Here is a 27638-nt window from a genome sequence, read left to right as displayed (position 1 = left end):
CCCTCTGTCACCTCCATTGCCCCCAGATACTTAATGTTGCCGCCACCACTGGGTTCGTGATAAACTTTTTCGGGGAGAGCGGTAATGGCGCCATCACCAGCGCTTTTAAACTCGTCCCTTTACAGGACTTCATCTCCAATCTTTTCCACGCCGCTCCCTCTCCCTCTATCATCCATTTACGGATCATCGCCACGTTGGCGGCCCAATAGTAGTCGCCCAAATTCGGCAACGCCAGTCCCCCTCTGTCTCTGCTACGTTGTAGGAACCCCCTCCTTACCCTCGGGGCCTTCCCTGCCCACACAAAGCTCATGATGCTCCTATCTATTTTTTAAAAAAAGGCCTTAGTGATCAGTATAGGGAGACATTGGAACACAAATAGGAACCTCAGGAGGACCATCATCTTAATCGCCTGCACTCTGCCTGCCAGTGACAGCGGCTGCATGTCCCACCTTTTGAAATCCTCTTCCATTTGTTCCACCAGCCGAGTCAGATTGAGTCTGTGTAAGGTTCCCCAGCTCCTGGCTATCTGAATCCCCAGGTATCGAAAGTTTCTTTCCACTCTCTTTAGCGGCAGGCCATCTATCCCTCTACTCTGGTCCCCAGGGTGTATCACGAAAAGCTCACTCTTTCCCATGTTAAGCCTATATCCCAAGAAATCTCCAAACTCCCTCAATATCTGCATGACCTCTGTCATCCCCCCCACTGGATCCGCCACATGCAGCAATAGGTCATCCACGTAGACTGACACTCGGTGTTCCTCTCCCCCTCTAACCACCCCTCTCCATTTCCTGGAGTCTCTCAGCGCTATGGCCAGTGGTTCAATTGCCAGCGCGAACAGTAATGGGGACAGCGGGAATCCCTGTCTTGTTCCCCTGTGTAGTCGAAAATACTCCGACCTTTGCCGATTTGTGACTACACTTGCCGTTGGGGCCCCATAGAGGAGTTTAACTCAGCTGACAAACCCCTCCCCGAACCCGAACCTCCTCAGCACCTCCCATAGGTACTCCCACTCTACCCTATCAAATGCCTTCTCTGCATCCATTGCCGCCACTATCTCTGCCTCCCCAACTAGGGGGCATCATTATCACCCCCAATAGCTGTTGCACGTTGACATTCAATTGTCTCCCCTTTACAAATCCTGTCTGGTCTTCGTGCACCACCCCCGGGACACAATTCTCTATCCTCGTTGCCAACACCTTTGCCAGCAACTTGGCGTCCACATTTAGGAGTGAGATAGGTCTATAGGACCCACATTGCAGCGGGTCTTTATCTCGCTTCAAGATTAGTGATATCGTCGCCTCCGACATTGTCGGGGGTAGGGTCCCCCCTTCTCTGGCCTCGTTAAAGGTTCTTACCAGCAGTGGGGCCAACAAGTCCACATATTTTCTATAGAATTCCACCGGGAACCCATCTGGTCCCGGGGCCTCCCCTGCCTGCATGTTCCCCAGCCCTTTGGTCACCTCGTCCACCCCAATTGGCGCCCCCAGGCCCTCCACCTCCTGCTCCTCCACCTTCGGGAACCTTAGTTGGTCCAGAAACTGCTGCATCCCCTCTTTTCTCTCCGGGGGTTGGGACCTATATAACCTCTCGTAAAAGGTCTTAAACACCTCGTTTATCTTCCCTGCTCTCCGCACCGTGGCTCCCGTTTCATCCCTAACTCCCCCTATTTCCCTCGCCGCTGTCCTCTTTCGAAGCTGGTGGGTCAACAGGCGACTCGCCTTTTCCCCATATTCATTTCTCATCCCCTGTGCCGTCCCAGCATCCGCTTCATAAATCCCGCATCATCCCAATTCGGGGCATATACATTGACCAGCACGACCTCCATTCCCTGCAGTCTGCCACACACCATCACATACCTGCCACCGCTGTCCGCTACAATGTTCCTAGCCTCGAACGACACCCGTTTCCCCACCAATATGGCCACCCCTCTATTCTTTGCGTCCAGCCCTGAGTGGAACACCTGTCCCACCCATCCTTTCCTTAACCTAACCTGGTCCGCCACCTTCAGGTGCGTCTCTTGGAGCATGGCCACGTCTGCCTTCAGTCCTTTTAAGTGCGCGAACACTCGGGCCCTCTTAATCGGCCCATTTAGGCCTCTCACGTTCCACGTGATCAGCCGGACTGGGGGGCTGCCCGCCCCCCTCCCCTGTCAACTAGCCATCACCCTCTCTGGGCCAGTCCCACGTCCCGGTTCCGCGCACCCACCCGTCCCCCAGGCGGTGCATTCCAGCCCCGACCACGTTTTCTTTTACCAGTTCCCTTTCGATCTCCGCAGCAGCAACCCAGTTATTCCCCCCCCCTTCCTCCACCCCCTCCCCCGCTAGACCCCCATCTAGCATGGTTACTCCCCTCATATTGCTTCCGAAAGTCAGCTGACTTCAACTGATCCCGGCTTCTCCCGCTCTCTCCTTGACCCCCCCGGGTGAGGAACTCCCATCCACCTTGCGCCTATCTTCCCGCCATCATCTTTCTGATGTGGGAACGAGAAAAAGAAACCCCGCGTTCTCTAGAGCCGTCCCGCCCCTCATGGCGCAGCTCCCTCTGCCGCCCCACTCCCATTCCCCATCCCCCACCTGTGTCTCTTCTTCCCCCACTGGCGCCCACATTTCTCAATGTCCCCCCCTCCCCAATTTACATCTCTATATACATCAGCATTGTCATTTCCCCTCCAACATCAGTCCCTCAGTTCTGATCCAGTTTCTCGTTTTTAATGAAGGTCCATGCTTCTTCCGCCGTTTCGAAATAGTGATGCCTCTCCTGGTGCGTGACCCACAGTCGCGCCAGCTGCAACATCCCGAACTTCACTTTCTTCTTGTGCATCTTCTCGTCACCTCCGCACTCCAATCCTGATACACTCGTATCACCACATTCTCCCATCTACTACTTCGTACCTTCTTGGCCCATCTCAGAACCACCTCTCTATCATTGAAGCGGTGAAATCGCACGATTGTTGCCCTAGGTGGTTCTCCTGCCTTTGGTCTCCTCGCAGGGACCTGATGAGCCCCCTCCACTTCTAAGGGGCCCGAATGGGCCTCAGCACCCATTAGCGAGCTTAGCATCGTGCTCACGTAAGCCCCGCCGTCCGCTCCTTCCACTCCCTCGGGGAGACCCAGGATCCGGAGGTTTTTTCTCCGTGATCTGTATTCTAGGACTTCAATCCTTTCGGTGCACTTCTTATGGAGCGCCTCGTGTGTCTGCATTTTGACCGCTAGGCCCAGGATCTCGTCCTCGTTGTCAGTCACCTTCTGCTCCACCACACGGAGCTCTATGTCCTGGGCCTTTTGTGTCTCCTTAAGCCCCTCAATTGCTTGTAGCATCGGGGCCAGCACCTCTTTTTTTAGCAGCTCCACACACCGTCTTAAGAATTCATCCTGGTCCGGTCCCCATGTCGCCTGGGCTCCCTCCGCCGCCATCTTGCTCCTTTCTTCCTTCTGCCACTGCCCTCGAGGATTCTTCGAGATCTGGCCGCCGATATTTTGCTTTGTTGCCTCACCCCACACCGGGTTTCGTCCCGAAAAAATTCTCCGTTGGGGCTCTTAAAAGAGCCCGAAGGTCCGTTCGAGCCGGAGCCGCCGAAACGTGCGGCTTAGCTGGTCATCGCCGCAACCGTCCCACTTTCTCAATGCAATCCTCCAAACGTGGGATAGGATAAGAGTCCGTTCTTGCAACTGCATTCACCTTTTTATAGTCCACATACAACCGTTGGGTACCGTCTGGTTTAGGTACCATCACTATGGGTGAACTCCATTGGCTGCAACCCACTTCAATTATGCCATTTTTAAGCATACCCTCAATCTCTTTGTTAACCTGTGCCAAATTGAAAGCGTTAAGTCTGTATGGATGTTGTTTGATTGGAACAGCATTTCCCACATCTACATCATGTATAGCCATTTTAGTACTCCCCAATTTATCTCCACAAATTTGTCCATGTGATATCAGTAACTCTTTCAGGTCAGTTCGTTTTTCCTCTGGAAGGTAACTTAACAATTCATCCCAATTTTTAAGAACATCCTCATTCTCCAAATTAATTTGAGGTATGTCAAATTCACAGTCATCTGGATTTGGTTTGTCACTTTGAGTTAGAATCATTAAAAACTTATTTTCCACTCCTTCCCTTTCAAAGTACCTTTTAAGCATATTCACATGACACACTCGGTGAGACTTCCTTCTATCTGGTGTTTTTACCACATAATTCACCTCACTTAATTTCCTTTCAATCTGATACGGTCCACAAAACCTAGCTTTTAAAGGCTCACCTACCACTGGTAACAACACTAAAACTTTATCTCCACTGGCAAAACTACGAACTTTGGATTTCTTGTCCGCTACCCGTTTCATCACATTTTGTGCAACTTTCAAATGTTGTCTCGCCAATTCACCTGCTCTATCGTTCCCTAAAATTTGACACGTAATCCAATAGTGTAATTTCCGATTTCTCACCCACCAATTTTTCTTCAATCAATTTACGTGGTCCTCTTACCTCATGACCAAAAATTAGTTCAAAAGGACTAAATTTGGTTGACTCATTAGGTGCATCTCTAATTGCAAGCAGTACAAATGGAATTCCTTTATCCCAATCCTCTGGATAATCTTGACAATAAGCCCTCAACATTGTCTTTAATGTCTGATGCCACCTTCCTAATGCTCCCTGCGATTCTGGATGGTACGCAGTTGATTTAAATTGTTTTATTCCTAAGCTATGCATAACTTCTTTGAATAACTTTGAGGTAAAATTTGATCCTTGATCCGATTGAATTTCTGTGGGTAGTCCATATCTCGTAAAGAATTTAAGTAACTCCTCCACAATCTTTTTAGCTGTAATATTACGTACTGGAATGGCCTCTGGAAACCTAGTAGACACATCCATGAAAGTCAAAAGATATTGATTCCCACTTTTTGTTTTAGGAAGCGGTCCTCACAATCAATTAGGACTCTTGTAAAAGGTTCCTCAAATGCTGGAATGGGTATTAAGGGTGCTGGTTTTATCACCGCTTGCGGTTTCCCTATCACTTGACAAATGTGACATGATTGACAAAATTTAACTACATCTTTATGTAGTCCAGGCCAAGAAAAATGTTTCTGGATTTCAGCTTGAGTTTTCCTTATCCGAAATGACCTCCCACTGGTACCTCATGTGCAACTCGCAACACCTCCTTTCTATACCCTACCTGCAATACTACTTGATGAACTTCTGCCCACTTTTCATCCGCCTGCATATGTACAGGTCTCCATTTTCTCATCAAGACATCACTTTTACGGTAATAACACTCCGGTATACTCTCAGATTCCTCTTCCATATATGCTTTCTGATATATCCGTTTTATTTCTACATCTTTCTGTTGTAACTCCGCCAATTTTCCTGAACTGAAAATATCCGCCTCATCCTCCACCTGTTCTTATTCTTTTTCAACTATTTGATCAAAAATCGTTTCTGATAATTGCACTTCCACTTCATCTTCACTCTTTGATTTCTCCTCTTGTCTTAACCTGTGACTTTGCGACCTTGTTACTACACCCAGAAAAATCCCAGGATATTCGTCCTTCAACACTTCAGTTGTCTGATTTTCCACTGGATTATCAACCACAGTAGGCATCACTCCCGCCTGCGATCCAGCTATATCATTACCCAAGATAAACTGTATACCTGGACAAGATAGTTTCTCTATTACTCCTTCTACCACTTCACCACTCTTCACTGGACTTTCCAACCTTACCTTATATAATGGAACGCTACTCCTCTCACCCTGAATTCCACATATTACCACCTTTTCTGGCAACATTCTTCCCAAAGATTGACTAGCTCCTATATCTCTTAAAATTGAGACTTCTTTACCTGCTCCTCCTGATACACATGAGTAAACTTTACCCACACAAGTAAATTCTTTAAAGACATCTGGCACCTTCTTATCAATTACTTCTTGAACAGGCTGTACATTTGTTTGCACCTCCTTCGCTTCCCTTGGGCTTTCCTTTACCACTCTAATAAACCCCACTCTCTTATCCTGTTTTACCACATCAGCCTTCCAAGTGCTTTTCTTCAACCACCAACACTGTGATTTTACATGGCCTAGTTTATTACAGTGAAAACCATTGAAACTTTAAATTTCTCTTCCACCCTCCTGGATTTCTTTTTTAATCTGAGGTACACTCTCTTTATTATCTCCCATCAGATCACCTTTACCTTTACCACTTGAGTATTTCTCATGTCCCCAGTTTTTATCCCTCACCGGCTTAAACTGATGTCGGAAACCAAGCCTTGATTTATGAACTAATTCATAATCATCTGCCATTTCTGCTGCTAATCTCGCAGTTTTAACCCTCTGCTCTTCCACATGAGTTCTCACTACATCAGGAATTGAATTTTTAAACTCCTCCAAAAGTATAATTTCTCTGAGAGCTTCATACGTTTGGTCTATTTTCAAAGCCCTTATCCACCTATCAAAATTACTCTGTTTTGAGCTTTTCAAACTCCATGTATGTTTGACCAAATTATTTCCTTAAATTTCTAAACCTGTGTCTGTAGGCTTCAGGCACTAGCTCATATGCACCTAAGATGGATTTTTTCACCTCCTCATACGTTCCAGATACCTCCTCCGGTAGTGATGCAAACACTTCACCAGCTCTACCTGCCAGCTTTGTTTGAATCAGTAATACCCACATGTCCTGTGGCCATTTCATTTGTTTAGCCACCTTCTCAAATGAAATGAAAAAGGCTTCTACCTCCTTCTCGTCAAACTTTGGCAATGCTTGGACATATTTAAATAGATCCCCACCACATCTTCGACTATGACGCTCTGTCTCACTATCCTCATCAATCTCACCCAACTGTATGTTTCCCTTTGCGTCTGCCAATTTGAACTGATTTTCATGTTTCATAGCCATTTTATGAAGTTCAAACTCTCTCTCTTTTTCCCTTTCCTCTCTATTTGTTTCTTTCTTCTCTCTCATTTTCTTTTTCCTCGCTATTTCTATCTCTTTCTTTGTTTCTTTCTTCTCTCTCCTTTTCTTTTTCTCTCATTGCATGTTCAAGCTCCTTTAATTCTTTTTCATGTTCAAATTGCTCAATCTGCAACTGGAACTTTGCCATTTCTAATGAGTCAGAATGTATCTCAGGCAAATTTAAATGCTCAGCTACCGCGGTAAATACCTCATCTTTTTGCATTTTGCCAGGCAATGTTAACTGCAATGCTTTTGCCAAATCTAACAGTCTGCTTTTAGTCTCTGCCCGTAAGGTATTGCGTGTTACCGTGTCCACCCCCAAAAACCTCTGAGCTTCTGAAACAGCTATTCTCCACAACACACTCCCCACTTAAACTAAAATACCACACCTGAAAAGCAACCACAATATGCTCACCCCTCACTGTCTTTAAGTTCGTTAAGCCAATCCAATCGATAGAATTTTATCCCGGATGAGCCCACAATTGTTATGGGTCCGGGTTTATAGAACCCCAAAGTGTTTCATGGGGTTCAACCGACCCACAACTTTTAATAGATTTGTGGTGTGGGAAGCACACGGCATACTCTCCAGGTGTGATACAGCAGAAATGGACAAGTGGGTTTTAAAACAAAACAATGTTTATTCTATGAACTCAAGTTAACCCTTTTAAAACAAGCATTGAATATCTTAACACCCATTACTTCAAAGATAACCCCAAAAGACTACAGCACTAAATAATCCTTCAAACTGTTTCTTTAAACATCCAAAAGACTTCAAACCTTCAAAAATAGAAACACATCAGGTTACATTCAATATATTTATAGTCTTTGGATTGCAGAAATCAACAGACCAGCTCTGTGTTTCTTCATGCAGCTCACAGCAAAACACACAGACACTCCCAGCTGTCTTCTCAAACTGAAACTCAAAAAAGCAGAAGTGAGCTCAGCTCCCTCCACCCTCTGACATCACTTCAGTAATATGATGAGCTCCATTTCTTAAAGGCACATTGCTTAAACATCCATTTCTTAAAAGTACTCTCACATGACATCTTCCTCCACCATGGTACACACAACTGGGAGCCTTCACTTGCCTTGCTTCTTGCTCATCTTGATAAAACGTCTTGGGAGATGGCCCTCTGACAGTGCTGCACCCCCTCTGTCCTGTCCCTTAGCTCAGGGTAGATATCCTCCTTCTTTCTGCTGCTATCTGGGTCATGGCACTGCCTGTTCTCTGTCCTGTACATGGGAAGATGCTGTGTCCATTTTTTTTCAGCTTCCTTCAGAACACATCCCTCACCCAGTGAGCCTGGCAGTCAGCCCAGTCTCCCAGTCAGTTGCCCGAAGCGAGAAATAATCCGGAGGGGTCACACGGATCTGCCTTCCCCTCCCGCACCAGCCTCCATTCTCAACTTCTGAAGGAAGGTTTCAGTGTTTAAAATGTTACTTCACAGAGCTCTGAACCAGGGATACATCTCTGAAATGAGGCCTTCAGATGTGATGACGTTCTCTCCAGAAATGAGTGGATCCCACACCGAGGGGTGAAGCTCAATGGGATCTGTTTGAACTGAGTTCAAATGGCCCAGCAGTTTCCTGATTCACGCCAGTGGGAATCAGATCCCATCCCCCGTTCCCAGGCCCACCTGCCATTTCGAAAGGCCTCACGAGTCTGACCGAATCTCCCAAAAGTAAAATAATAACTTGCAGAATGGACGGAGCATTACCTGGGAGAAGAGGCCAAAACAGCCCAGGCAGCTGATGATGCAGAAAACCTCTGGCAGCCGAGCTCCTCCTCCACGTGGCTGTAAACAGGGAGAGTACTCAATTATTCCAGGGAAACTCAGCACATCCATAACCACAGTGGCTCCCTTGTTGTTTCACTTCCACCTCCTGGACTGTCTGAGCCACAAGGTTGTGCAGCACCAGCATGGGGGTGACTCAAACAGCTGGTCCCTGTGCTTGAAGTTCCACTTAATGTTCTCCCCACGCACCACAATAAACACAGCACATTCTGTCAACATTCACTGAGCCAAAATTAATGGCAGGGTAACCCTGGGCTGATATTCCTCTCCCTAGCAATTCCTGAGGGAGTGCTGCACTGTCAGAGGGTAGTACTGAGTGAGTTCTGCCCTGTCAGACGGTCAGTACTGAGGGAGTGCTGCATTGTGGAAGAGTCAGTACTGAGGGAGTGCTGCACTGTCCAGAGGGTCAGTACTGACGGAGTGTTGCACTGTTGGAGGATCAGTACTAAGGGAGTGCTGCACTGTCAGAGGGTCAGTACTGAGGGACTGCTGCACTGACTGAGGGTCAGTACTGAGGGAGTGCTGCATTGCCCAGAGGGTCAGTACTGATGGAGTGCTGCACTGTCAGAGTGTCAGTACTGAGGGACTGTTGCACTGTAAGAGGGTCAGTACTGAGGGAGAGCTGCACTGTCAGAGGGTCAGTACCGAGGGAATGCTGCACTGTCAGCGGGTCAGTACTGAGGGACTGCTGCACTGACCGAGGGTCAGTACTGAGGGAGTGCTGCATTGCCCAGAGGGTCAGTACTGACGGAGTGCTGCACTGTCAGAGGGTCAGTACTGAGGGACTGTTGCACTGACAGAGGGTCAGTACTGAGGGAGAGCTGCACTGTCAGAGGGTCAGTACCGAATGAATGCTGCACTGTCAGCGGGTCAGTACTGAGGGACTGCTGCACTGACCAAGGGTCAGTACTGAGGGAGGGCTGCACTGTCAGAGGGTCAGTACCGAGGGAGTGCTGCACTGTCAGAGGGTCAGTACTGAGGGAGTGCAGCACTGTCAGAGGGTCAGTACTGACGGAGTGCTGCACTGTCAGAGGGTCAGTACTGAGAGAGTGCTGCACTGTCAGAGGGTCAGTACTGAGGGTGGTGGTGTAGGAAGAAAGTAGCATATCAGAGAACAAAGCTGGATCTCACCAAGAGACGTCTACAGTAGCCAAACTTTCTGCTGCCATCCATTTTGGTCAGGACGAAGGAGAAAGTTTCACTAAAAGAAACAAACACATTTTTGGTTTAAGAATAAGCAGAGACCGACAACTGCTCTCATATATATCGAACCTTCAATGGTGGCAAGGAATGTCACAGCATTGTTATTAAACAAAATCTGACTCCGAGTCACATAATGTAATAGTTCAGTTTGGTCAAAGAGGAAGGTTTGAGGGGGCATCTTCAAGGAGAGAGAGACAGAGAGAGAGAGAGAGGTGCTCAGGTTTAGTCCTGAGCTCAGAGCCAAGACAAGGGGACGGCTGCCAATGGCACAGTTATTAATATTGAAGATGCTCCAGAGGCCAGAACTGGATGAGGGTGATCATCTTGGAGGAATGTGGGACTGGAGGATGTTGGAGATAAAGAGGGACGCGATCACGGAGAGGTTTGACAGCAAAGATGAGACTTTTACCGAGTACAGTGGGTGGGAGGTGAAGGGGACTTGGTGCAAGGCAGGTTACAGGCAACAGAACATTGGATGTGCTGATGTTTTACAAGTGTATTAAGCTGGAAACTGGTCAGGAGTGGACAGCAATGTCACGGTTCGAGCTCACAAGAGTATGGACATGTGTTTCAGCAGCAGATGAGCTGGATGTAATTGATGTTGTGGAGTGTGAAGTTGGCAGTCTCAGTATTGCCAGGTGCAAGTTATCTCACAGTCAAACGTGACACCAAGGTGGCAAGCAGTCTGGCTGAGCCTCAGACAGTTTCCGGGGTGAGGGTTGGAGAAGGTGAACAAACAAAGAACAAAGAAGAACAAAGAAAAATTACAGCACAGGAACAGGCCCTTCGGCCCTCCAATCCTGCGCCGATCTAGATCCTCTATCTAAAACTGTCACCTATTTTCTAAAGAACAACGGGAAAAAAAAGCAAAAAAAAGCAAGGGAATAGAGTTTGTCGTGGGTATTGAAGACAATAGCTTCAGTCTTCCCAATATGCAATTGGAGGAAATGGGTCATTGAATATTCGTAAGGCAGAGGAAGGTAGATTCTTCACCAACAAGGGAGTCAAAGATTATCTGGGAGGTAGGCAGAATGTGGAGTTGAGGCCACAATTAGATCAGCCATGATCTTATTGAATGGTGGAGCAGGCTTGATGGGCCGAACGGTCACTCCTGCTCCTAAATCCTATGTTTGTATGAAATCCGTGCTTATTCAGGACTGGATGTTAGATAAGAAGTCTGGCAACTTAGAAACAGTGGAGTGGGTCGAGAGGGACTGCGCTGAGGCAGAGCTGATTGTTGTCAGTGTACACTGAATTTGTGTTTCTGGGTAAGGTCACTGTGGGGCAGCAGGTAGATGAGAAATAAGAGGGAGCCAAGGATAGACCCTTAGACCAGAGGTAACAGTGTGGGAGTAATAAGAGGAGCCAATGCTGATTAGCTGGTTACAACGAAACCAGGAAGCCAGTTGGTGAAGGATAGAATGGAAGCCAATCTTTACACAACTTATATTTACTTACACAATTAAATATTATAAGCATACAACTCTTAACTCCACAGCCACACTTTCAGTGTCTAAGGGCTCAAGTTACTGCTCATCACCTCCATACAATTAAATACAATTAACTGATTCCTACTCTTTTTAAATAAAAATTTGTGTTAATATGTATCAAATTTCAAAACAAGTCAAATTAAATCAAAAGCTTCCACATTCTGAACAAAGTCTGACATTGTGACATTGTGATCCTGAACTATTTCTTCATTCATTCACTTCATTTTGTAAAACAGACAGTTGATGACTGACATCCACCCATTTAATCTGAGAGATTCCCTTTCTCTCAGCATTTGTTTCAAGCCAGCAAGGTCCCCCTGTACATAACCTTCACTCCGTAAGTAACCTTTTCTCACTCACACTTTAGTTTACATTATCCCACAATAAACAATTACCTATAGAACATATAATGATTACATGATCCTCAGTCTGTGCACCTCACCGAAACAATATTTGACAAATAGAATCCCATATTCAATGGGCCAAATCTTCCTGGCTGCCCAGTGTCGGATTTGGGGAGCAACGCTATGATGCACTGGGAAATCCCTCAGGGAAGTTCCCAGGTAAGAGTTTTCCCAGCAATTGTACAGGAAAGCGAACTTCCCTTGGACAATTGTGCTGGGATGGGAACCATCCGCCAAAGTGATTTAAACCATTAACTTCAGATGGTTCTGCCATTGTTACAGTAATAGTTACTCTGAAAGAGTCAGAAGGAAAAAAGTACTTTAACTCCAGAGTAACTATTTAAACACCCAGACAGAGCCCCCACCCAGGACACCCCTCCCACACCCGAACCCACAGACGCCCTCGCATACCAACCCCACCCCCAACCCGATATGACCCCTGCATCCCCATCCCACCCCTCACTACAATTTGATCCTCCCACCCCCTCCTCCCAGCCTAGACCAGCTCCTCCTGACCAGGTCTAATTACAACCCCAATGCCTGGCCCAGTCTGACTCCCTCATCTGACTCTACACTTAGTCACCACACCCTCCCCCCCCCCCCCATACCGACTACACCCACCCCACCCCAGACCGACTCCATTCCCCCAGACTGGACTGACTCCCCCCTGACTGACTCCACGCACATCCCCGGACCCACTCCACACTCCCCCAAGGACCGATTGCATACCCACCCCCGGAACAACTCCACGCCCACCCCACTCAGTCCAACTCCACCTTCACCCACACCCCAGACTGACTTCCCCGCTCTCCCTCCTTTTCAACTCCACCCTCTCCAACCCCCTCCCCCCCCCACCCCCCACACACACACGACTCCACCCTCTCCAGTCAGACTCCAATCACTAGACCCCTCTGGAACATGTCATCCGAGTATTCACTCTTGCTATTTAGCCTTTGAGTGTTATGGAAGGAGAGGGTGGCTAGGCAACAGCTAATTGACTCCATATTGGAGGTGGATCAGCGACACTCCACAGCCCCGACCAATTGGAATTTGAGCTGTTTTTCACTGGGAAAGCAGTCCACCAACTCTGCCAGACACGGGGGACCTATTATTATTTTTTTAGTATCCAATTATTTTTTTCCAATTAAGGGGCAATTTAGCATCGCCAATCCACCTAGCCTGCACATCTTTGAGTTGTGGGGGTGAAACCCATGCAGACACGGAGAGAATGTGCAAACTCCACATGGACAGTGACCAAGGGCCGGGATTCGAACCTGGTCCTCAGCGCCGTAGTCCCAGTGCTAACCATGGGGGACCTATTATGAGCATGGAGACAAAGCCAGTTTACCAGCTGAGAAAGCAGGCCACAAGGGAGATAGCACAGGAGAAGGACAGTGAAGGGCCGGAATGGTGAGCTAGTCATAGCACGAGACAAGTTCAATGAGGCCTTTGCGACCTTTTACCAGGAGCTGTACTACTCCGAGCCCCCGGAGGGGAACTTAAAGATGAAACGGTTCCTCGACGGGCTGGACATACCACCTGTAGGGGAGGAAAAAAGGCAGGGACTGGAAGCACCATTAGAACTGGAGTAAGTCATGGAGAGCATTAACTCCATGCAGTCCGGGATGGCACAAGGTCCAGCTGGAATCCGGGTGGACTTCTACAAAGAATCTGCAGCAACACTGGCCCCTCATCTGTCGGAAATGTTCAACAACTCGCTACCAAGAAGGACCCTGCCACCCACTTTGGCACAGGGTTCAATGTCGCTGGTCCCGAAAAAAGACAAAGGCTCTACGGAGTGTGGGTCATACAGACCCATCTAACTCCTAAACACTGATGCCAAGTCTTAGCGAAGGTCCTGGCGAGGCGACCGGAGAGTTGTGTGCCAGAGAAAGTCATGGAAGATCAGACCGGCTTTGCCAAGGACAGATAACTAATGGTGATCATCAGACGCTTGCTGAATGTGATAATGAGCCCACCCGGGGAGGAGACACCAGAAGTGATAATCTCCCTGGACAAGAGAAGGCCTCATGGAGGTACTGGAACGGTTTGGATTTGGGCCAGGGTTCACTTCCTAGATGAAACAACTGTACAGCATTCCCATGGCGAGCTGACGGCTTAACTCCGTCAGCTCTGAATACTTTCCAATGCACAGAGGAACGAGGCAGGGATTCCCTTTATCTCTGCTGCAATTCGCACTAGCAATGAGCCACTGGCCATCGCTCTCAGCGAGGGGGGGTGGGGACACACAATTAAGATGAACGTGCTGCCTAGTTTCCTCTTCCTGTTCAGACCCCTTCCTCTTCATCCCCAAGGTCTTCTTCACCAAAGTATACAAATTAATCATGGTCTTGTGTGTGTGGCGGCGGAGGGGGGTGTCAGGGAAAAACACTAGGATCCGCAAGGGCATCCTACAGGGAAGGAGGAATATGGGGGGCCTGGCCCTTTCGAACCTCCTATTCTATCACTGGGCAGCTACCGCAGAAAAACTGGACTGCCTTGTTCAAGGCCATGTCCAAGGTTGTGGGTGTGAGAGTGGAGCCATGCAGTCTTCGGGATATTGGAGCAGCCAGAGCTCTTTACGGGGAGAGGGGCAGATGCTCTAGCCTTTGCCTCCCTAATTGCCTGCCGGAGTCTTCTGCTCAGCTGGAGATCAGTCGTGCCTCCCAAGACTGCAGACTGGCTGTCTGACTGAGCAGAATTCTTTAAATTGGAAAAAATAAATTTCTCCATTCAAGGGCATGTGGGAGTCTTTCAAGTGACAGTTGATTAGGATTCAGGAAAGTCACGTTCCTGAGAGAATGAAGGATAAGTATGGGACGTTTAGGGAGCCTTGGATAACGACGGATATTGTGAATCTCGTCAAAAAGAAAAAGGAGGGAAGGCAGGGGGTTCGGGTCTTCCGAACCTGATGTATTATTACTGGGCAGCGAATGTGGAGAAGGTACGGAGCTGGGTCAGAGGGATTGACTCCCAATGGGTCAGAAAGGAGGAGAGTTTGGATAGGGGGTCGGGATTGAAGGCGCTAGCGACTGCGCCACTCCCAACGGCCCCGGGGAGATACTCAGGGAGTCTGGTAGTAATAGCTCTGTTGAGAATTTGGAGGCAGTTTCGACAGCACTTCAGGTTGGGGGCAGGGTCAAGGGAACTGCCGATTCGGGGGAACCATAAATTTGAGCCGGGAGGTGGGATGGAAATTTCCGGAGATGGGAGGAGAAAAGAATTAGGATACTAAAAGATTTGTTTCTTGGGGGTCGTTTTGCAGGATTGAAGGAGCTGGGAGGGAAGTATGGGCTGGAGCAGGGGGAAATATTTAGATACATGCAGGTTCGAGACTTTGCCAGAAAGGAGATACAGAGCTTCCCAGTAGAGCCGACTTCCACATTGCTGGAGGAGGTGCTGACGACAGGGGAACTGGAGAAGGGGGTAGTATCGGCGGTTTACGGGGCTATTTTGGAGGAAGAGAAGGCACCGCTAGAAGGAAGAAAGGCAAAGCATGAGGAAGAGTTGGGAGAGGATATGGAGGAGGGGTTCTGGTGTGAGGTTCTCCAGAGGGTGACCGCCTCCACCTCGTGTGCGAGGTTGGGGCTGATACAGCTGAAGGTGGTATATAGAGCGCACCTCACAAGGGCGAGATGTGTGTGAACGTTGCGGGGGAGGGAGGGGGTGCAAACCTAGTTCATATGTTTTGGTCCTGTCCAAAGCTAGATGATTACTGGAAGGAGGTGTTTGGGGTAATCTCTAAAGTGGTGCACGTGAATCTGGACCCAGGCCCTCGGGAGGCCATATTCGGGGTGTCGAACCAGCCGGGGTTGGAAACGGGTGCGGAGGCAGATGTTGTAGCCCGAAGGCGGATCCTGTTAGGGTGGAGATCAACCTCTCCACCCTGTGCCCTGGCATGGCGTGGGGACCTGCTGGAACTCTGGACACTTGAAAAGGTCAAATTTGAACTGAGGGGAAGGTTAGGGGAGAGGGACTGTAGTGTTAATGGTGACAATGGGTGATTCCTGATTCCTTTTTGTTATTTGTTTATGTTAACATGCGGGTTAATGTTTGGGGGTTTGGTGGGGGGATGGGATCGTTGTTATTGATATGGGGATTGACATTGTATCTGTCATGATATTCAGGTAAACATCAAAGCACAAACATACTTACATACTGATGGACAGATCAACGGACCAATCAACACACACACAACACCACAGCCAACCACAGGCAAGAGCATGCACAGTACAAAACAGGGAACACAACACTTCCTGGGCATTCCAGCAGGAGACAGCACAGGGCACAGAGCTCACAACAAGCCACTCAGACATCCACCATGTGCTGAGTGCCACTACAAGATAGGAATAGGTCCACAGATTCTCGGGTTATGATCAAACCTCAGTAACCAGTTTACCATTGTAAATAAATGTTAGTAATAAAACTGAGTTGTACCATTCGCAACCGTGTTAGTTCGTCTGTGTAGCAGAGTACCCAACATATCAGTATTGTTACTGATTATTGTTTATTATTGGGTGTAAATTTGGGAGAAAATGTGAAAAAGGAGAATTAAAAAATATTTAAAAATAAGAAAAAGGAGACTTTTATACGGTCTAGAAGGGTGGGGACAGTCAAAACCCTTGACGAGTATAAAGAAAGTAGGACGGTACTGAAGCGGGAAATTAGGAGGGCTAGGAGGGGGTCATGAAAAGTCCTTGGCAAGTAGGATTAAGGTGAATCCCAATGCTTTTTATTCATATATAAAAAACAAGAGGTTGGCCAGGGAAAGGATTGGACCACTGAAGGACAGTGAGGGGAATCTATGTGTTGAGCCAGAGGAAATGGGCGAGGTACTAAAGGAGTACTTTGCATCAGTATTCATTAAATGTATATCATCAAATGGGCAGCACGGTAGCACAAATGGATAGCCCTGTGGCTTCACAGCGCCAGGGTCCCAGGTTCGATTACCCGCTGGGTCACTGTCTGTGCGGAGTCTGCACTTTCTCCCCGTGTCTGCGTGGGTTTCCTCTGGGTGCTCCGATTTCCTTCCACAGTCCAAAGACGTGCAGTTTAGGTGGATTGGCCATAATAAAGTGCCCTTACGTCCAAAAAGGATAGGAGGGGTTATTGGGTTACAGGGATAGGGTGGAAGTGAGGGCTTAAGCGGGTCGTGCAGACTCGATGGACCGAATGGCCTCCTTCTGCACTGTATGTTCTATGTTCTATTCATAAAGAGAAGGGCATGGTGGATGATGAATCTAGGGAAGCAGTGTTCACCAAGGAAAGGGACTTTGTGGAAGATAATTCTTGGGTTGGGTGTGTTTTCAGTCTGGATCATGTTAACATCGAAAAGGAGGAAGTATTGGGTCTTTTAAAAGATATTAAGGTAGATAGGTCTCCTGGGTCAGATGGGATTTACCCCAGAATACTGAGGGAAGCAAGGGAGGGAATTGCTGGGGCCTTGACTGACACCTTTGTATCCTCATTGGCTACAGGTGAGATCCTAGAGGACTGGAGAATAGCTAATGTGGTACTGCTGTTTAAGAAAGGTAGCAGGGATAATCCTGGAAACTATAGGCCGGTGAGCCCCACGTCTGTAGGAGGTAAATTATTGGAGAGAATCCTCAGGGACAGGATTTATATCCATTTGGAAACAAATGGACTCATTAGTGATAGTATGGTTTTGTGAAGGGGAGGTCGTGCCTCACTAACTTGATTGAGTTTTTGAGGAAGTGACAAAGGTGATTGATATGGTGAGGGCTGTGGGTGTTGTTCACATGGATTTCAGTAAAGCCTTTGACAAGGCTCATGGCAGACTGGTACAAAGGTGAAGTCTCATGGGATCGGACGTGAGGTAGTAAGATGGATACAGAACTGGCTCGGTTACAGAAGGCAAAGGGTAGCAGTAGAAGGGTGTTTTTCTGAATGGAAGGTTGTGACTCGTGTTGTTCCACAGGGATCTGTGCTGGGACCTCGGTTGTCTATAGTGTACATCAACGATTTGGAGGGAAACGTAGCCGGACTGATGAGTAAGTTCGCGGATGACACCAAAGTTGGTGGAGTGGCAGATAGTGTTGAGGATTGTTAGAGGGTACAGCAGGACATAGATAGATTGGAGACTTGGACAGAGAAATGGCAAATGGAGTTTAATCTAGAAAAATGTGAGGTAATGCATTTTGGTAGGTCAATCATAATGGGGAAATATACCTTAAATGGCAAAACTCTTAAGAATATAGAAAGTCAGAGAGATCTGGGCATGCATGTCCACAGAGCTTTGAAGGTGGCAACACAAGTGGGCAAGGTAGTCAAGAAAGCACACGGAATGCTTGCCTCCATTGGACAGGGCATTGAGTACACAAACTGCTACAGTTTTTGCTCCAGTTGTATCTAACCTTGGTAAGGCCGCACTTGGAATATTGCTCACAATTCTGGTCACCACACTACCAGAAGGATGTGGAGGCTTTGGAGAGGGTGCAGAGGAGGTTTACCAAGATGTTGCCTGGTCTGGAGGGTATTAGTGAGAGGCAGCACGGTTTTGTGAAGGGGAGGTCATGTCTCACTAACTTGATAGAGTTTTTCGAGGAGGTCACTAAGATGATTGATGCAGGTAGGGCAGTAGATGTTGTCTATATGGACTTCAGTAAGGCCTTTGACAAGGTCCCTCATGGTAGACTAGTACAAAAGGTGAAGTCACACGGGATCAGGGGTGAACTGGCAAGGTGGATACAGAACTGGCTAGGCCATAGAAGGCAGAGGGTAGCAATGGAGGGATGCTTTTCTAATTGGAGGGCTGTGACCAGTGGTGTTCCACAGGGATCAGTGCTGGGACCTTTGCTCTTTGTAGTATATATAAATGATTTGGAGGAAAATGTAACTGGTCTGATTAGTAAGTTTGCAGACGACACAAAGGTTGGTGGAATTGCGGATAGCGATGAGGACTGTCTGAGGATACAGCAGGATTTAGATTGTCTGGAGACTTGGGCGGAGAGATGGCAGATGGAGTTTAACCTGGACAAATGTGAGGTAATGCATTTTGGAAGGGCTAATGCAGGTAGGGAATATACAGTGAATGGTAGAACCCTCAAGAGTATTGAAAGTCAAAGAGATCTAGGAGTACAGGTCCACAGATCACTGAAAGGGGCTACACAGGTGGAGAAGGTAGTCAAGAAGGCATACGGCATGCTTGCCTTCATTGGCCGGGGCATTGAGTATAAGAATTGGCAAGTCATGTTGCAGCTGTATAGAACCTTAGTTAGGCCACACTTGGAGTATAGTGTTCAATTCTGGTCGCCACACTACCAGAAGGATGTGGAGGCTTTAGAGAGGGTGCAGAAGAGATTTACCAGAATGTTGCCTGGTATGGAGGGCATAAGCTATGAGGAGCGATTGAATAAACTCGGTTTGTTCTCACTGGAACGAAGGAGGTTGAGGGGCGACCTGATAGAGGTATACAAAATTATGAGGGGCATAGACAGAGTGGATAGTCAGAGGCTTTTCCCCAGGGTAGAGGGGTCAATTACTAGGGGGCATAGGTTTAAGGTGAGAGGGGCAAAGTTTAGAGTAGATGTACGAGGCAAGTTTTTTACGCAGAGGGTAGTGGGTGCCTGGAACTCACTACCGGAGGAGGTAGTGGAGGCAGGGACGATAGGGACATTTAAGGGGCATCTTGACAAATATATGAATAGGATGGGAATAGAAGGATACGGACCCAGGAAGTGTAGAAGATTGTAGTTTAGTCGGGCAGTATGGTCGGCACGGGCTTGGAGGGCCGAAGGGCCTGTTCCTGTGCTGTACATTTCTTTGTTCTTTGTTCTTTGTTCTTTGTGTTAGCCATGTGGAGAAGCTGAATAGAGTCGGACTGTTTTCATTAGAAAGACAGAGGTTGAGGGGTACAAGATTATGAGGGGGATGGATATCATGGATGGGCAGACAGGGGTCAGTCACCAGGGGGCATAGATTTAAGTCCGTGGGGCAACGTTTAGAGGAGATGTGCGAAGCAGATGTTTTACACAGAGGGTGGCGAGTGCCTGGAACGCGTTGCCAGGGGAGGTTGTGGAAGCAGATACATTAACGGCGTTCAAAAGGCATCTTGACAAATACATGGATAGGATGGGTCTAGAGGGATACGGCACAAGGAAGTGCTGAGGGTTTTGGCAAAGGTTGGTATCATGACCGGTAGAGCTTGGAGGGCTGAAAGGCCTGTTCATGTGCTGTATTGATCTTTGTTTTTTGATCGAGGAAGGCTTTCACCACACGTGAAAGCAATTCATCAGCCTGTTCAAAGACCTGTTCGTGACCAGCAACTAATATGTGGAGGGGGGGGGTGTCTTAATACCAGGAGGCAACATGTATTAAATTAATATGGTACGGTTGTGGTAACCGATCATTGGGGTCTAAAGTTGGGGCCCTTGTATGCACACCTGTTAATGTTCTTATTTTTAGTTTTTCTGTTCGTATACTCATTCTGTAGATATCTCTTGCAGTGTTATTATAAATGCAAAACCGATAATAACATTTTTTTAAACAAACCATTTGCCTTCCTAACTGCTTGCTGTACTTGCCTGCTTGCTTTCAGTGACTAATGTACTAGAACTTTTGTACGTCGACATTTCCCAATCTACCACCGTTTAAATAACACTCTGCCATTCTGTTTCTCTATTTGAATGGATAACTTCCCATTTATCCATGTTATACTGCATCTGCCAAGCGTTTGCCCATTCGCTCAACTAGTCTAAATCACTTTGCAGCCTCTTAATTTCCTCCTCACCACTCACATTCCTACCAAGTTTCATGTCGTCAGCAAACTTGGAAATATTACATTTGGTTCCCTCATCTAAATCATTGATGTATTGGCTGAATTCTCCGTTTCCCGACGCTGGCAGCGAGATTTGCAATTGGGTGGAGAAAAGCAGCAATAGACGAATTGTGATTTGCGCCTGCCGCTGATTCCGTCGCCATGCTCGGGTCCCTCATTGGCAGTGGTATCGAAGTTTGCGCCCCGCACCAGGGGGTCCATGCAAAACTATCATTTGCACGGATTTTAAATTCATTAGCGGGTTGGACACATCATGCTCCATCCCGCCATGATCCTCCGCCCCTCTTAGGTGGGGGTCGCGCAGGCGCAAATTGGTGCATGTATTAACAAGTGGGACCTGGGCGCCACGACTGTTGAGGGGGAGCGGGAGGCTAAACAAACCCCAGAAAACTTGTGGGGCTTGCTGGAGGGTGGCTGCCCAGGCTGGGCACAGTAGCAGGAAACTTGGTGCCATGTCCGTGAATTTGGGGTGTCCCCCTCGGGATCAAGGTGGCCTGGCTCGGATCGCCATTGCTGCAGTATGGTGCTACTAACAAAGTCTTGGATGCTCACACTACTGATTGCTCACTATGTCCTGTAAATGTTCAGAAGGCCTCTGGTGATGTGAGAGTCCATCTAGGCCACCCCTCTGGAAATCCTCATACCCCAGCGGTATCATCAAGGGGATGGACGTGGCCGAGCTCAATCAGTAGCCCACTAGGTGTCGGCACTCCTCAGTGCACTCATTAGAAGTGCTGCCCCATTGCAAAGGAAACAGGGGAGCAGCAGAGCTCACTCCAAACTGAGGACACCTGCACCTTTTCAACCCCCCCTGGTCTCTGCCCCTCTCAGGGCAGAGGCCTCATCAGTGACCCCACCGCTCAGGATCACCAGCTGTCTTCTCCTGTGAGGCTGGCAGCAGATGCCTCTTCCTCCCAGGTGCTGTTCAGGAGGTTGGGTTTGAGTCTGTGGCCCACCTTGGGGAAGAGGGTTTCCCTTTTCTCCACACTGGCTTGGAACTGTAGATCCACATCGGACTCCTGAATTCGGGGCGGAGGTCTTCTGTGAGCCGTCTTGGTGGGTGCAGTGAGTGTGTGCTAAGTGGAGTGTTTAAAAACAGCTACAGCTGTCAGGTTCAGCGCCAACATCGACCCCAGTGCTGGGACAGGAATTACCTCCAATTTACACTGACAGAGTGCTGTCCCATTTGAAGGTCCTGAACCGCGGAACGAATAGCACTCCCAACGGAAATGCAAATCGCACGCTATTCAGTCCCGGCGGGAGTACTTAGGGCACAATTTAAATGCTGTGTTACGCTTAAAGGAGAACGCAAAGAGGCCGCTAATGAGTGGGAAAGGCCAAAAAAAAAGAACCGCGACAGGCGCTGATCTGTTTGCGATTGAACCGGCCCAATACCATTGGCTGAATCAGGATCCAGAAAAAGCGTGGCGAGAATCCAATAATCACCATTTACGCCCAATCGCCAGACAATTAATGGGAGCCAGACCTATCTAACAGCATCCTGTGATCTAACCACCTCCCCAGCAAGTGGTACACCTTTTTGGAAATGTGAAGCTGACTGAAGAGTTGCTGTGGGGACCCGAGGAGGTGAGTTGCCATTGTCACTCCTGGGCACTGAGCCCGGAGGCACTGGGGTTGCTGCCCCGGTGTTTGAAGGTGGTGGGGGAGCAACTGAAGGGCCAGCCTCGGTCAGGGTGGGCTGCCATGGTGGGTGGGGGGTACGGAGCAGAGGGGGGGGACACCTGTTTATTCCTACTCTCTGTTTCCAATCTACTAACCAATTCTTAATCCATGCCAATGTATTACCCCCAATCCCATGTGCGTTAATTTTGTGTACTAACCACTATATGGGATTTTATCAAAAACTTTTGAAAATCCAAATGCACCACTTCCACTGGTTCACCCTTATCTATTCTAATAATTACATCCTCAAAAAACTCCAGTATGATTTCCCTTTCATAAATCCATGTTGACTTTGTCTAATCCCATTGATATTTTCGAAGTGCCCTGTTATTGTATTATGAGAGGGCTGGAAAAATCATGAGGGTGTTGGACAGAGCAGATAGGGAGTGTTATATCCTGCCTGGATCATACTGGCTGGGGACAATTGGCTATCCCATGACTCTTGGGGAACATGAGCTCCCCCAATGAGGGGGGCGGGGAAGGGGAATCACTAGTAAACATAGAAAGATAGAAAATAGGAGCAGGAGTAGACCATTCGGCCCTTCGAGCTTGCCCCACCATTCAATATGATCATGGCTGATTCAGTATCCCATCGGGAACATTCTTACCGCAACTAACCTGTCCAGTCCTATCAGGATTTTATATGTTTCGGAGAGATCCTCTCTCATTCTTCCAGTACTTGCAGCTGTATAAATAGAGCTGGTCATGATACCGGCTGGAGAAGGAAGCAGTGATGAACTGCTGCTGTGTATATATTGTTGTAAATAATGTTACTTTCTGTTCGACTCTAAAAGCACGGTAGCACAGTGGTTAGCACAGTGGCTTCGCAGCTCCAGGGTCCCAGGTTCGATTCCCCACTGGGTCACTGTCTGTGCGGAGTCTGTACTTTCTCCCCGTGTCTGAGTGGGTTTCCTCCGGGTGCTCCGGTTTCCTCCCACAGTCTAAAGATGTGCAGGTTAGATGGATTGGCCATGCTAAATTACCTTTAGTGTCCAAAAAAAGGTTAGGTGGGGTTACTGGGTGACAGGGGTAGGGTGGAGGTGTGGGCTTGGGTAGAGTGTTCTTTCCAAGGGCAGGTGCAGACTCGATGGGCCGAATGGCCTCCTTCTGCACTGTAAATTCTATGATTCTACAAACTCGTGCCGGATTCTTAGTGGCCCTCACAAAAGGGAGAAACTGTTCCCATTTGTAAAAGGATCAAGAACGAGATTTAAAGTGAAATGTGATGGGAGAAAAAAATCTTTTTCACACAGCGAGTGGTTGCGGCTTGAATGTGCTGTCGGGATGTGCTGTCTGGATGTGCTGTCTGGATGTGCTGTCTGGATGTATGGTGGAAGCAGGTTCAATCGAGACATTCACGAGGCTGTTAGATGATTATTTGAATAGAAACAATGTGCGGGGGTGTGGGTTAACGGCAGGGAACAGCACTGAGCCATAACGCACATTTGGAGAGCAGTGCAGACACGTTGGGCTAAATGGCCTCCTTCTGCACCATAACAATTGTGTTATTCCTTCGATGTTAGGCTAACCGGCCTGTAATTCACGGTTTTCTTCTGCCCTCCTTTTAAAAATAATGGTGTGGTAACCTAGCCAGGCCTAGATGTAGCCCCGATTAAAATTGGGTATTTTAAATCAAGCCACAGACACTCCAGCACACAGCATCATGGGAATTCGAACTGGCCAAGTTCAAATACACAATCAACAGACAAGCTGCCAGAACATGTCTGGACTTGCCCCGTCAATCAACCATCAGGAGATCATCGCACCCTATTGATATGTACAGATCTATTGTCAGTAGCCCAGATCCAGCCAGACTTTCTGTCACCCAGAGCTTCTGCTGTTACCGTATATGGGAACAGGTTATGTGCAGGCAACACAAACAGAGATGGACACCTGGGGCGGGCTTAGGTGTCCGGTCAGATGGTCATCAACCAGATCATTAGATGTTAAGATCCCCTCCCAAGGCATCACTGGCAGACAGCCAGAGGAAATGGCAAAAGGCGCGAAGGGAGGGGGATAAAAACAGGCAGCCAAGGCACATCAGGAGCGAAGACGCCACGCAGAGGCAATCAAGATGGCCGATCAGAGAAGGAAGGAAGGAACAAACAGTGTGCGAGAACTATGTTCGTGACGACGAACCTGAGGGGCTCACGGATCAGATCCACGACCTAACAAGCCACCATTACAGGGAGTATAAACCAATCTTGGGTACCTTTAAGTTAGATTTGTGGGTAGTATACAGGTAAACTGTGTGTTAAATAAACATTAAATACATACACTCATAAATACACACAACCTGTTAAATAAATACACTCATCCCTGGAGCATCTCGACAACAAGGACTCCTGCATCAGACTCATATTTATTGACTACAACTCCGCCTTCAACATCATAATCCCAGCCAAGCTCATATCAAAGCTCTAAACCTAGGTCTTGGCTCCTCACTCTGCAACTGGATCCTCGACTTTCTAACCCACAGACCATAATCAGTAAGAATAAACAACAACACCTCGTCCATGATAGTCCTCAATACCGGGGCCCCGCAAGGCTGCGTACGTAGCCCCCTACTATACTCTCTATACGCACATGACAGTATGGCAAAATTTGGTTCCAACTCCATCTACAGGTTTTCTGACGACACGACTGTAGTGGGTCGGATCTCGAATAACGATGAGTCCGAATACAGGAGGGAGAGAGAGAACCTAGTTGCGTGGTGCAATGATAACAATCTTTCCCTTATTGCAAAACTAAAGAGCTGGTCATTGACTTCAGGAAGCAAAGTACTGCCCATGCCCCTGTCAGCATCAACGGGGCCGAGGTGGAGATGGCTGACAGCTTCAAATTCCTAGGTGTACATATCTCCAAAAATCTGTCCTGGTCCATCGATACTACCACCAAGAAAGCACAACAGCGCCTATACTTCCTCAGGAAACTAAGGAAATTCGGCATGTCCACATTAACCCTTACCAACTTTTACAGATGCCCCGTAGAAAGCATCCTATTTGGCTGCATCACAGCCTGGTACGGCAACTGCTCGGCCCAAGATCACAAGAAACTTCAGAAAGTCGTGAACACCACCCAGTCCATCACACGAACCCGCCCCCCATCCATTGACTCCATCTACACCTCCCGCTGCCTGGGGAAAGCGGGCAGCATAATCAAAGACCCCTCCCACCCAGCTTACTCACTCTTCCAACTTCTTCCATTGGGCAGGAGATACAAAAGGCTGAGAACACGCACGAACAGACTCAAAAACAGCTTCTTGCCCGCTGTTACCAGACTCCTAAACAGCCCTCTTATGGACTGACCAGATTAACACTACGCTGTATGCTTCACCCGATGCCAGTGTTATGTAGTTACATTGTGTACCTTGTGTTGCCCTATTATGTATTTTCTTTTCTTCCCATGTACTAAATGATCTGCTTGAGCTGCTCACAGAAAAATACTTTTCACTGTACCTCGATACACGTGACAATAAACAAATTCAATCGAATTATTGAACTTGAATTTGTGTTTGTGGTTTGTTCTCCTCGTTAATAAAGACACCTAGGTAAAACCTTTGAGTAAGTGAACTGCTCGAAAGTATCTGAAAGTATCAACAATGGGGTTATATTTGTCACCCTCCAATCTGCCGGGTCTATTCCAGCTCCAGAATTTTTGTAGATGACAACCAACATGTCCACTACTTCCATGGCCATCTCCTCTCATATCCGGGGATGTGGGTTATCAGCCCTGGGGATTTATTGACTTTCAGTCCTGTTAATTTCTCCAGAGCTATTTTTTAGGAATACTAATCTCCTTCTGTTCCTCCTTCTCACTAGATCCCTATTCCATAGCATTTCTGGGAAGTTATTTGTGGTTTCCTCCGTGAAGACAGAACTAAATTAGTTGTTTAATTGCTCTGCCATTTCCTTGTTCTCTGTTATAAATCCTCCCGTTTCAAACTCTAACGGACCTAGTCTTCAGTATAAAAACCTTTAATATTCTAACAGGACCAGACAGGTAAAGGCAAGAAGGATGTTCCTAAGGTCTCCAGAACCCAGGGTCACAGTCTGAGGATAAAGGGTAAACTATTTAGCACGGATGTGGAGATATTTCTTCACCCAGAGAGTGGTCAGCCTGTGGAATTCGTTACCAGAGGAAGTAGAAGCCAAAACATTGTATGTTTTCAAGAAGCAGTTAGATATAGCACTTGGGACGAAGGGGATCAAAGGATATGGGGGAAAGCGGATCAGGCTATTGAGTTGGATGATCAGCCATGATCATAATGAATGGCGGAGCAGGCTCGAAGGGCTGAATGGCCTCCTCCTGCTCTTACTTTCGATGTTTTTCTTTTCATAAACTGATAAAAGCTTTTACAGTCTGCTTTTATGTACCTTGCAAGTTTATTCTCTCACACTATTTTCCCTCTTAATCAATCTCTTACTCTGCCTTTGCTGAATTCTAAACTGCTCACAATCCTCAGGCTAAGTACTTTTTCCCAGCAACTTTATCAGATTCCACTTTGGATCTAATACTATCCTTAATTTCTTTTGTTAGCCATGGTTGGCTTCTTTTCCTGTGTTTTTGCTACCAGAAAGGAATATATATATATATATTTTAAATTTAGAGTACCCAAATTCATTTTTTCCAATTAAGGGGTAATTTAGCGTGGGCAATCCACCTACTCTGCACATCTTTTGGGTTGTGGGAACGAAACCCACGCAGACACAGGGAGAATGTGCAAACTCAAAGAGCAAAGGACAAAGAAAAGTACAGCACAGGAACAGGCCCTTCGGCCCTCCAAGCCTGTGCTGACCATGCTGCCAGTGTGAACTAAAATCTTCCACACTTCCTGGGTCCGTATCCCTCTATTCCCATCCTATTCATGTATTTGTCAAGATGCTCCTTAAATGTCACTATCGTCCCTGCTTCCACCACCTCCTCCGGCAGCGAGTTCCAGGCACCCACTACCCTCTGCGTAAAAATCTTGCCTCGTACATCTCCTCTAAACCTTGCCCCTCGCACCTTAAACATATGCCCCCAAGTAATTGACCCCTCTATCCTGGGGAAAAGCCTCTGACTATCCACTCTGTCTATGCCCCTCATAATTTTGTAGACCTCTATCAGGTTGCCCCTCAGCCTCCGTCGTTTCAGTGAGGACAAACCGAGTTTATTCAACCGCTCCTCATAGCTAATGCCCTCCATACCAGGCACATCCTGGTAAATCTCTTCTGCACCCTCTCTCAAGCCTCCACATCCTTCTGGTAGTGTGGCGACCAGAATTGAACACTATACTCCAAGTGTGGCCTAACTAAGGTTCTATAAAGCTGCAACATGACTTGCC

General features: G+C 47.6%; 1 protein-coding gene across 4 annotated transcripts in view; it reads right to left on the bottom strand.

Moving 5' to 3' along the window:
• Positions 1-27638, bottom strand: part of LOC140393981 (DENN domain-containing protein 2D-like) — a 229233-nt gene that overhangs the window by 72207 nt on the left and 129388 nt on the right. For all 4 annotated transcript variants that reach the window (XM_072480697.1, XM_072480698.1, XM_072480699.1 and 1 more), the window contains exons 5-6: positions 9867-9936; positions 8658-8735 (exon numbers count right to left, since the gene is read on the bottom strand). In XM_072480697.1, the coding sequence (XP_072336798.1) occupies positions 8658-8735; positions 9867-9936 (148 nt within the window). The remainder of the gene's footprint in view (positions 1-8657; positions 8736-9866; positions 9937-27638) is intronic.

The sequence above is a fragment of the Scyliorhinus torazame genome, chromosome 17, assembly GCF_047496885.1.
Source record: "Scyliorhinus torazame isolate Kashiwa2021f chromosome 17, sScyTor2.1, whole genome shotgun sequence".
Taxonomy (NCBI): domain Eukaryota; kingdom Metazoa; phylum Chordata; class Chondrichthyes; order Carcharhiniformes; family Scyliorhinidae; genus Scyliorhinus; species Scyliorhinus torazame.
The sequence above is the reverse complement of the archived record's forward strand: the minus strand, read 5'-3'. Positions and strand labels throughout refer to the sequence as shown.